Source organism: Somniosus microcephalus, chromosome 6 (assembly GCF_052327205.1).
Source record: "Somniosus microcephalus isolate GS21.2 chromosome 6, FLI_Smic_1.0, whole genome shotgun sequence".
Taxonomy (NCBI): Eukaryota; Metazoa; Chordata; class Chondrichthyes; order Squaliformes; family Somniosidae; genus Somniosus; species Somniosus microcephalus.
The window spans coordinates 85179733-85192403 of NC_140992.1; the positions used below are offsets into that span (position 1 = coordinate 85179733).

At 42.6% G+C, this 12671-nt stretch overlaps 1 protein-coding gene across 1 annotated transcript in view; it reads right to left on the minus strand.

Annotated features, from left to right (window-relative positions):
• sgpp2 (sphingosine-1-phosphate phosphatase 2) overlaps positions 1-12671 on the minus strand; it is a 46384-nt gene that overhangs the window by 10680 nt on the left and 23033 nt on the right. Inside the window, exon 2 of the mRNA XM_085990488.1 lies at positions 7127-7282. Coding sequence (XP_085846614.1) covers positions 7127-7282 — 156 coding nt within the window. The remainder of the gene's footprint in view (positions 1-7126; positions 7283-12671) is intronic.

A 12671-nucleotide genomic window follows, 5' to 3' on the forward strand; every position in this document is an offset into this window, starting at 1 on the left:
CATTATGTTTTTATATTCTTCCCTTACAAATATTTATCCAATTTTCTCTTTTAAGTGATATTATAGTCTCTATATAGATTGAACGGGTGACCTGCTACCAAACAGCCACATTTCCAACTCACCCCACTGCATTCTTAGTCAGCTGTGGCTCAGTGGGTAGCACACTCGCCTCTGGGTCAGAAGGTTGTGCGTTCTAAGTCCCACTCCAGGGACTTGAGCACATAAATCTAGGCTGACACTCCAGTGCAGTGCTGAGGGAGTGCTGCACTGTCAGAGGTGCTGTCTTTCGGATTAAACCAAGGCCCCCGTCTGCTCTCTCAGGTGAATGTAAAAGATCCCATGGCACTATTTTGAGTTATCCCCGGTGTCCTGGCCAATATTTATCCCTCAATCAACACAACAAAAACAGATGATCTGGTCATTATCACATTGCTGTTTGTGGGAGCTTGCTGTGCGCAAATTGGCTGCTGCGTTTCTCATATTACAACAGTGGCTACACTTTGAAAGTACTTCATTGGCTGTAAAGTGCTTTGAGATGTCCGGTTGTCGTGAAAGGCGCTATAGAAATGTAAATCTTTCTTTTTTAAATACATCACTAGCACAATCCCAATGACTTCCAGTGATCCAATGGACTGACAATGGATGCACAGCCATTAGCTATAAAGCAAGGAAGGATGCCAGGGTACGTACTCTAGGCATCTGCCAGTACTGCTCTATAGCCAGTCACTAAGAGGTAGGTTGGTTGAGTCTGCTTCAAATTTTACTCCTTCCCTGTGGGAAAATAGGTGACCTCCAGTTAATGGCCATCTACAAAAAACTGGGCTAAGATCATGAATTCATGGGTGGGAAATGACAAGAAACAGCATTATCTTTATTCTTTAATTCCATCAAATCGTACGGAATCAGTGGTGGTATGAGCTGGCCACTTAGATCACTGTTGTTTATGTAGGGGGCAGAGCCCCGTGCATGTAAACTCAAGTTCTCACCTGCCTCTGCTACTAGAATATCTAATGTTTATTATCTAGCTAAACGATACTGAAACCCAGGGATCATAACTGAGAAGCCTTTCTCTGTACATCAGCTACTGAAATGTATTATGTACCACCATGCAATTCTCTTCTCTTTAAAACATGAACTGAATATAAACTCTTAGCAGACTCAGGCTCAGACTTTGAACCAACAAATGGTTCTCTTTAGATAAAACAGGCGAATGAACAGTATATAGTATTAAACAGTAAATCATACATTCCACTACCCTCCTCAATGCATGAAATAAGAAGACAACACTCACTTTCTCTCTAAATATAACCGAGGTCAATCTCACCTAGCCGGGCCGGCATAAACTTAACACTGAGCTCAAAGCTGACACTGACTAAAGACTGTCTTCTCAGAGATTTACCACAGAAATATGATTGCAACTCCTTTGAAGTATACTGAAACAAAAGGCAATGCATGACTGCTTCTCTCATATGACCAACAGCCATTCACAAAAGTCTGCATTTCTCTTATTAAAATTGAATGGATAACCAATATTGGATAATGACAAGGTAATCTGTGACTGCCTGTGATATTGCCTACCATTCAAACAATTCACACCTCAGGCATCCCATTGCCTCAGCAACACTCCTTGTTTAATCCACTGCAGCCAACCTGTCTGGTCTCTGAGTTGATGCTTTTGCTTGCAAAATACCCCGTGTGACCTTGCGTTTTAACTCCTTACATGCTTTTTCTGGTAATAGGAAAAAAAAGCTTAAAATTCAACATAGACAAAAATCCATCTTTGTCACAATTCCTCTGTTCTAATTAACTTCCAAACAATTTTTCAAAACGTTTGATAAATTAGCTTTTAAATTGATTTAAATTGCATCCCAATAGCAGGTAGAGATTCCTGACTCTTCCTTTAGCTTCAGAGTAGCTTTTACATGAATTTATAGATTTTACATTACCGCTGACATTGTACCACCTTTTCTTCAACAGATATTTTACTGCCTAAATTGTAACAAAATTATATTTATATACAGTTTAGAAAAATATTGAGAATTTTTTCCAAATTGAAATACCTCATGAATTTTTACACAGAGCAATAATGACTTTGTTTAGGGAAAACTGTGCAATATGTCGAAAATGTGATTTGCAAGCACTAAAATAAGGATGATGAGCCAGCCAGCTCGGCAGCTTCTCAGAGTCAGGGAAGTCAGCCAGTTATCATAGGTTGTACATGGAGTTCTAGGATGTTCCCTTCCTATGTTTGAATCAGTTTTATTAATTACTCAGTCATTGGCCTGAGGGGAATTGGTTGACCTCTGTTATTAATGGATTTTATGGCATGCAGCATAGGATATAAAAGTTGAGATGTAACAAAACCTTCGTAAGACCACAACTGGAGTATTGTGTGCAGTTTTGTGCTCTGTATTATGTGAAAAATATTGAGGCAATAGAGAGGGTACAGTGCAGATTCACTAGGAAGATGCCTGGTATGAGAAAATATAAATAAAGAAAATACTTGAAGAATTGGTTTTTTTTTCATTAAAGCTAGTTAGATTTTTTCCTCACTCTTCAGCTCGAAAAAGTTTTACGCTGCAAATTGCTGGAAGTGCAAGCTAAATATGCAAGGGCAGTGAGGCATCTGGGACCTTCGTGAACAATGGGACCAACAGTCTTCCTTCTTAACCAATGAGATTTAAGAATAAAGAAGAAAACAGAGGAATGGCAGAGCTCTAATAGGATAAATTAGAGTCAAATTAATTACAGTAAGAGAAATAAAGAAAGGGAAAGAAAGATTGGATTAAAGGAGAGAGAAAAAAGAGACAGAAAAGGGAATTTTTTTTTTTTAAATTTTATATATTAAAAACCTCTAAGAACAATTTACTACCTGCAGGAATGAGACTCCACAGTTTCAATTGTTCCCTTTCTGGGCCAGAGAGGTTGAGTGGCATTGCAGGAACATAAATCTAGTCATTAAAAGGGTCCTTACGCTGTTAAGTACTAGCCCTAAATTTCTGCCGCGTGTTCAATTTGTATTTATTATGCAAATGCAACAATTTCTTGAAACTCATGCCAAGGTTGATGGCGAGATCACGTTCTCACGAGGCTAACGGTAGAACAAATCGTCTAGTAACTTGTGGTGATTCGCAACTCATGGGTATCTCTTCCTCGCCACATATTGCTGCGTTATTTACACACTAATAATAGCGTGCACATTAAATGCTGTTATTTTCACAGCAAATTCTGGGCCTTTACTTTTTTTGTAAATTTTGCTGTTTATCAAGAAGGTGAGGATTGCCAGTGTAAGAATGGGGCATTTCGCCAGTTTTTTCACCTAATGTCAGCATTAAGTATTCCCAGGTCAAGAATAGTATAATCAATTGCAAAGTATAGCTCCTTCTGCTCTGCCCTGGTAATGTACATTGACTGTAATCTCTGAACAGCACCACTGCTGCGCCAATGTGACTTTATCATTCCCTACATCATCCATCCTAAATAAGTCTGTGTGGCGGAGCCACTAAAGGACTCAGATCGTTTGTATATAATTCCCTTTAACAACATGTTAGCTACAGCCTGAGTCTGTATCTTTATTTATACTGTTTACTTGTACAGAGCGTGATTACTTTAACAGCGCGGGTAAACACGATGACGTCACGCCGTTCATCACGTGATCCCCCACTGGCGGGAAGAACGTGATGAGGTCAACCACGGGACCGCCCTAGCAGTCCTCGTGGAGCCTCCGAACTGAACAGACCTACACTCGATGTTCTCCTGCAATTACTTGTTTAAACCTGTTAGTTTCCATTAAACTTCGTTTTGTTTGATCGCCTGAGTGGACCTCAGTCTTTGGATAGGAACTAGACATTCCTACAACTGTCAATTTCTCATATTGTAGCAAGTTTAGACCATGGCCCACAACAAATTGGAATGAGTTTGAGTAATGCCCAGCCTCATTTCTTGAATGACACTTACAGCCAAGGGAGATTTTCATCTCCTTGGTATTGCTGAATTTGAGCAATGTTGTAAAGGTGAAAGAATAGTCTACTAACTCATTCAGTATCTACTAACAACAATAGCTTGCATTTATATAGCACTTCTAACAAAGATAAAACATCCCAAGGTGTTTCATGGAGGCATATGGAAAAAAGTGCACACTGAGCCAAAGAAGATGATGTTAGGAAGGGTGACCAAAATCTTGATCAAAGAGGTGGGCATTAAGGAAAGGCTTAAAGGAGGAGAGGGAGGTGAAGAAGCAGAGGGGTTTAGGGAGTGAATTCCAGAGCATGGTGCTTATATGGCTGAAGGTATGGCTGCCAGTGGTGTGGTGAAGGGAGGAGGTGGATACACAAAAGTCCAGTGTCAAAGGAACGGAGAGCTTGGTAGGGAAGGGTGATGGGTGTAGGGCTGCTGGAGGGGCAAGGCCATGAAGGAATTTAAACATAAGGATGAGAATTTTAAATTGGAGTTGTTAGGGAATCAGAAGTTAATGTAAACCAGCAAGAAGAAGTGTAATGGTTGTGTGGGATAGGATACAGGCAGCAGATTTTTTGGATTAGCTGAAGTTTTTAAGAGCATGGAGAATGGGAGGCTAGCCAGGAGGAAATTGTAATAGTCAAGTCTGGAGGTGACAAAGGGAAGGCCTGTGGCATGGGGCGCAGATGGGTGATATTACGGGAGTGGAAGCAGGTAGCTTTAGTGATGAAGAGGCTATGGAGTCAGAACCTTAGCTTGGGGTTGACTAGGATGCCATGGTTGTGGTTCAGCCTGGCACAGTGACTGGGGAGAGGAATGGAATTAGTGGCAAGGGTACGCAGTTTGTGGCGGGGACTGAAGACGATGGCTTTGGTCTTCCCAAAATTTGACTGAAAGAAATAAATTGGAAGGGACAGTCAACACTGGGGAGGACTGCAACAAATTACAAGAAGACATTAATGACTTGCAGAATGGGCATATAATTGACAAATGAATTTCAACACAGATAAGTGTGAGGTATAAGATTTTGGCAGAAAAATAGGGAGGTCACATATTACTTGGAAAATAAGAATCTAAATGGGGTAAAAGAGCAAAGGGATCTGGGAGTACAAGTTGCAACGCAGGTCAATAAGGCCATAACAAAAGCAAACCATGCACTAGGGTTAATTTCTAGAGGGATAGAATTGATAGGGTTAATTTCTAGAGGGATAGAATTGATAAGTATAGAAGTTATGCTAAACTTGTATCGAACCTTGGTTAGACCACACTCAGAGTACTGCATGCAATTCTGGTTGATATATTATAAAAAGGATATAGAGGCACTGGAGAGGGTGCAGAGAAGATTTACAAGGATGTTACTAGAGTTACCTATCAGGAAAGGATGAACAGGCTGGGTCTCTTTTCTCTTGAAAAGAGTAGACTGAGGGGTGACCTACTAGAGGTCTTTAAAATTATGAAAGGGTTTGATAGAGTAGACACAGAGAGAGTGTTTCCACTTGTGGGGAAGAGCAAAACTAAAGGCCATCAATATAAGATAGTCACCAAATAGGAATTATACTCAGGAGACAGTGGGAAGAAATAGTGGCGAAGGTCAATGCCAGGAGTGTTGCTCCTCGAACATGGATACAATGCAGGAAGAAGTTTAATGATCTCACATGAGTTGTCAAGGTGAGTGACTTCATCTTCAAACTGCACCACTAGCCTCATCCACTGCTCCATTCACTACACCCCCATCACTCACCTACCAACAATCTTGACCAATCAGGACTCAACCCTAACATTCATATGATTTACCTCACCCTTACACACTTAGCACTTTTACAAGCCTCACACCCACAACTCACAGCTTGCACACTGGCAGTTATTCAACCATGACAGCCACATCGCCCAAACATATTGCACAACACTCAATGACACATTTCCCTGTTTCTTGCAGGAGAAGGTGGTGTGTAACAGGATGCTGCAGGAAAGAACTGGAGGAGGACAAGCGCGCCTGCATGTTTTAACACCCATGGAGAAGACAGTGTTGGCCATCATGGGAAGGGGCATCACTGTGGCCATGGCCACCAGTGGCGCTGAAGTGATTGATGATGAGGGTATCAGCATACCTAATCCTCCTTCTCTCATTCCACTTCTCCCTCATATCTCAATCTCTTCTGAGTGAGAGGATGCAGATGGTGTAAGTATGCACTTCTTACTTTCTCCTCTCCCCTCACCACAACCAAACCCTTGTCCCTTTTTCATTTCAGATACCCAAGATCTGGAACCTGCCCAGTCAGTTGTGGAAGAGGAAGAAGACAGTGAAGTTGAAGCAACACCGACACTCAATCTTACATTTGCAGCCACCAGCTCAGATACTGACACTGTGCATATTTTAGAGGCTAGGATATAGGAAGGTCTACATGTGGTGAGACACCGGGCACAAGTGCACATGTGCCAGCTCGCCGGAAAACCCCCACCAGTACTGGCGCCAAATCAGCACTGCACATTGATTGACATCACAATCTGCCTTCTTTGCATGCTGCTGTCGGTCATTAGGTGTGTGCGCGCAAACCCCTTTACCAAGATGGCGTATGGCGCACTTCTCATCGGAAGTGTGCAAACGCATCTCAGATGCCATTTTCGAGCATTAGGAGGCCGATTAGCGCCTAAAAAATGGTCGCTACAGTGCCCAAATTCTCCTCTGACATTTTGCAAAGCCACAGCAGATTGACTAATAACATAAAATCAAATTAATATATAAAAATAAGGACAAAATCTATGATTTTAAACTTGGAAGTGAATTACATCTGCATGCCTGGTTCTAATTATCCCCTTCCCGCTAACTATACTTCACCTGAAGACTACACTTAGTCTTGATTCCCCATGTAAAGTAAAGTTTAAAGTGAAAATGTAACAATCTGCATGGAGATCATGAGGGAGATAAAATGTGGGGCCTACGGAGGCAGGCCTCACTGTGGGATAGCACTAATCTAGATTGCTCATTTTTGACCAGTCATGTGAAACAGAAGTAACTTGATATACACTTTAGCAAAATCATAAAATAATCAGCAATGTTAAGATCTAAAACCAACATTCCAACACTTACTGTTGTTCTGGTAGCTCGTGCCTTGCAATGTTTTGCTTTTGATGGTTAAACTGAAATAGCAATAAAATATGTCGTACTTACTGCCCACACACCAACCAGCCTCCTAGTAACAAATGGGTCAAAATTCCAGTAGGTAAATGGAAGGAATGTGATGTAAAAGATCTCCTGACCCAGTGCAGCAGCAAATTGGAACAAGTAGTAGAAAACAATGTTCTTCACCACATATCCTGGTTTTTCCTGTAACAATGTAAAACTACATGAATTTCCAATCTTCATTTTCTTTTTGAAGCAGTTGGATTTTGCCTTGTCCCACATTTAATAGATGTCCCTTATCCATTCATGCTTATGCAAACAAATAACAGTGTTTGTCCAATCAACTCAGCTTTCCCTTCCTCAAGAGGTACTCTAACTGGAATAAAATATTTAAATAAATTAAGTCAGCATACAGAGAGAAAGTGTAGGTTAAGTGTACAATAAATTTGCAACTTTATCATTTGGGATGCTTGTGTTGATTACCATATTGTGTTTCCCTTTGTCTCTGTGTGTTGAGGTTTAATATAACTTTAGTCTTTCTGTGGCTTTTCCAATGCTTGAAAGACTTATTTGGTGAGAAGAATTAGTTTGAATCTGCTCCAGTATGTCTAAAAAGGTCTTTGTTAAAGTAACACACAACCTAAAATAAAATCATTTTTATTTTATTAGTTAAAACCAATTGGAAATATTTTGAATTGCGATGGACTTCAAAAAAGTTCTAGTGATTAATCGAGGATAGACAGCATGGATTTGTTAAGGGAAGGTCATGTCTGACTAACTTGATTGAATTTTGTGAGGATTTAGCAAGGAGGGTCGATGAGGGTAGCTCGTTTGATGTAGTCTACATGGATTTTAGCAAGGCTTTTGACAAGGTCCCACATGGCAGACTGGTCAGAAAAGTAAAAGCCCATGGGATCCAAGGGAAAGTGGCAAATTGGACCCAAAATTGGCTTAGTGGCAGGAAGCAAAGTGTAATGGTTGATGGGTGTTTTTGTGCCTGGAAGGCTGTTTCCAGTGGGGTTCCGCAGGGCTCAGTACTAGGTCCCTTGCTTTTTGTGGTATATATCAATGATTTAGACTTCAATGTAGAGCGCATGATTAAGAAGTTTGCAGATGATACAAAAATTGTCTGTGTGGTTGATAGTGAGGAAGAAAGCTGCAGACTGCAGGAAGATATCAATGGACTGGTCGGGTGGGCAGAAAAGTGGCAAATGGAATTCAATCTGGAGAAGTGTGAGGTAATGCATTTGGAGAGGGCTAACATGTCCAGGGAATACACAATAAATGGTAGGATACTGAGAAGTGTATAGCATCAGAGAGACCTTGGAGTGCATGTCCACAGATCCCTGAAGGTACCAGGACAGGTAGATAAGGTGGTTAAGAAGGCATACGGGATACTTTCCTTTATTAGCTGAGGCACAGAATGTCAGAGCAGGGAGGTTATGTTTGAACTGTATAAAACACTAGTTAGGCCACAGCTAGGGCACTGTGTACAGTTCTGGTCACCACATTACAGGAAAGATGTGATTGCACTAGAGAGGTTATGGAAGAGATTTACATGGATGTTAGCAGGGCTGGAGAATTTTAGCTATGACGAAAGATTGGATAGGCTGGGGTTGTTTTCTTTGGAACAGAGGAGGCTGAGAGGAGACTTAATTGAGGTGTATAAAACTGTGAGGGGCCTAGATAGAGTGGATAGGAAGCACCTAATTCCCTTAGCAGAGAGGTCAATAACCAGGGGGCATAGATTTAAAGTAATTAGTAGAAGGATTAGAGGGGAGTTGAGGAGAACATTTTTCACCCAGAGGGTGGCAGGGATCTGGAACTCACTGCCTGAAAGGGTGGTAGAGGCAGAAACCCTCATCACATTTAAAAAGTACTTGGATATGCACTTGAAGTGCTGTAGCCTATAAGGCTACGGACCAAGAGCTGGAAAGTGCGATTAGGTTGAGTAGCTCTTTTTCGGCCGGTACAGACATGATGGGCCAAATGGCCTCCTTCTGTGCCATAAATTTCTATGCTTCTATGAGAAATTGAGGGATGCACTGCAACTGTAGCACACTGGCTGAGAAATTCCTAGGAGCCTCTCCCATTCTGCTGGCGTTACTTCGCCAGAAGTGTGGCAGAAACCTCATATACATGTGTAAACAGGGTTTCCGCCGCACTTCTGGTGAAGCAATGCCAGAGGAGCAGGAGCAGCTCTAAGGAATTTCCTGGCCAATGTACCCTTACTACTCAGTACCTGTATGGTGTCTGTTAGGCTTTGTGGTATTCTGCATTATTTTACGGCATCACTAATATAATTTACAGTAGCTCTATATTATCATTGTGTCATTACATTTTTGCCTCATTTATTACATAGTATTACCAGCACAGAAACAGGCTATTGGGCCCAGCAGGTCCATGCCAGTGCTTATGCTCCACATGAGCCTCCTCCCACCCTTCTTCATCTAACCCCATCAACATTTCCTTCGATTCCTTTCTCCCTCATGTGTTTCTCTAGCTTCTCCTTAAATGCATCTATCTATTCACCTCAACTACGCCTTGTGGTAGCGAGTTTCACATTCTAACCACTTTCTGGGCAAAGAAGTTTCTCCAGAATTCCCTACTGGATTTATTAGTGACTATCTTATATTTATAGCCCCTAGTTCTGGTCTCCGCCGCAAGTGGAAACTTCTTCTCTATGCTTACTCTATCAAACCCTTTCGTAATCTTAAAGGCCTCTATCAGGTCACTCAGTCTTCTCTTTCCTGGAAAAAAGAGCCCCAGCTTGTTCAATCTTTCCTGATAGGTATAACCTCTCAGTTCTAGTATCATCCTAGTAAATCATTTTTGCACCTTCCCCAGTGCCTCTATATCCTTTTTATAATATGGAGACCAGAACTGTGCACAGTACTCCAAGTGTGGTCTAACCAAGGTTCTATACAAGCTTAACATAACTTCCCTGCTTTTCAATTCTATCCTTCTAGAAATGAACCCCAGTGCTTTGTTTGCTTTTTTATGGCCTTATTAACCTGTGTTGCTACTTTTAGTGATTTGTGTATCTGTACCCCCAGATCCATCTGCTCCTCTACCCCATTTAGACATTTATTTTCCAAGGAGTATGTGGCCTCCTTATTCTTCCTACCAAAATGTACCACCTCACACTTAGCTATATTGAATTTCATTTGCCAATTATACACCCTCCCTGCAAGTTTATTAATGTCTTCCTGTATTTTGGCACAGTCCTCCTCTGTATTAATTATACACCCCAATTTTGGGTCGTCCACAAATTATGATATTGTACTTCCAATTCCTGAGTCCATGGGGGAAAAATTTAGTTGGTTAGCGCCGCCCATTAGTACCTCTGAGGGTGCTAATGGGGCACTAACGACTTTCTGCCTGTGCGCGGTGATTATAGCGCTGCCCGCAAAATTGACCTGGCGGTTTGCGGTGGCGCTAAACACTACTGCCACGATCTCCTGCGCCCGGAGATGGTGACATCATCCAAGTGTGCATCGCCCTGGTAGCTACCTGGACCAGAAATTGATTCTCACCCCCTGCCTCAGCGCCTGCCACTAGGAACAACAGGTAGAGGGGGACAGTTTGCAGTCAGCTGGGAGCTGGGGGAGTGCTAGTTAAAGGCGTGCGCTTCCTGCTTTTTCCTGTCAGCAATCAATTCCGCATACGCAGGTTGAGAGGGAGAGAGGCGTCTGGAGACATTTAACGCTGTCCTACTTGAAGGAGTTTTGGTCATCAGCAAGACTTTTCAGGTTCCCATTTCTGTAACCTTTGTTACTACCACATTTAGAAGATTTAATGGGGGCTGAATTGGCAGGGGGCCTACCATCGGAGGCAGTGGAGACGGAGAGAGAGAGGGTGGAAAACATGGCCAGAGGGAGGAAGGCCAACAGAGCTCTGCACAGGAGACCTTACCCTCCCAGGGTATTCCGGGAGCAATTCTCATACATTCACCTGTCCGAGGAGCAGTGTTTTAGAAGGCTCCGTTTCAGCAAGGAGGTGGTCACAGAGCTCTGCCACCTCCTGCAACCAGAGCTCCAACCTCTGCTCAAGACCAGGACGTCTCTGTTGGTGGCAGTGAAGGTGACAGTGGCTCTCAATTTCTACGCCAGCGGCTCCTTTCAGGCTTCACCGGGATATTGCGAACATCTCCCAGTTCGCTGCCCATTGCTGCATCTAGGAGGTCACAAATGCTCTATACAAAAGGAGAAGGGAGTACATCTCATTCCCCATGGCCCGAGGCAAACAGCATGAATGAGCATGTGGCTTTGTTAGGATAGCGGGCTTCCCCATGGTTCAGGGCGCCATTGACTGCACGCAGGTGGCATTGCAGGCACCTCATGAAAATGCAGAGGCTTTCCGCAACCGCAAAGGCTTCCACTCTCTGAACGTACAGTTAGTGTGCAACCACAGACAGCACATCCTTGCCGTCAATGCCCGCTATCCTGGCAGCAGCCATGATGCATTCATCTCTCTGATCTCACCAAAGTTCTGCATACCCCAGGACATAAGAAAAAATTGATAAGGCCTCAGCTTATATATTGATAAAGAAGCAAAGCAGTACCAGAATTTCTCCTCTATGATGATAACTATAGATTTAGCAACATAATTTATTTCAATATAAAGATATGCACCCAAAACATTAATTTGTCTTTTGTTCTTACAGATACTGACTAACTGCCTCTGTATTTCCAGCATTTTATGTTTATGTTTCACAATGCAATGTTCAGCTTGTGCAGAGGGTGCACTATTTGAGTCCATTCTGTACATGATTTGTTAAGAGTTTTGGTCATTACCTACTTAAGCACACATAATGCAGGATGTCTCCAATAAGTAAGGGAACTTGCTCTGAAATTTGAAGTAAATCACTCAGTGGATTCAATGGATGAGTTCCTGTCTTGACACAGACAGGTGCACTTTAGCAGCTAAAGCAAGCAGATTAAGTTAAACCCACAGACTTGCATCATTGTAATTTGAGCATTTGGACCCTGAACATGTACAGATGCACTGTGCGGTTGTAAATCAAATGAGGAATTGTGCACGTATTGTAGGTAATAATGCTTGTGTGCCCCAGCAAATACGCATCTAACCCCACAATCTTTTCAAGCCCAAGGAAAGTGATGTCCCAGCCTTAAACTATTATAAACCTGATGTGCCTCAATAAATCCGAGACTCAATGTTAGCAGAACAAAACAAGACTTTTATTAACTTAGAAGGTAACACACAGTGGAGAGGTGTCTTCCATCCAGAGGTCTGCAGTACTGGATGTGAGGCACGCTGAGCCTGCTTACATAGGGGCCAGGTATGGGCGGAGCCCTACACACAATACAATACAAGGTGAGGAAACGGAACTGAGGTAAGGGAAATGAAACTGAAACTAAACCACAGTCACAGGCACAATCACACAGAGAATACAGATGAGTGATGAATGGCATATTTCATCACATTCACCCCTTCTATAGATTTAGTCTGTTCGGGGGTTTGATAGTCCTCTGTGACCGACGTGGCTGTTGTGGTGCCGTGGGTGTCGGCTGGGTGTCCTCGGTGGCCTCCTGGGTCTCTGCCGGGGGCGCCGCCAGGGTTGTTGAAGGGG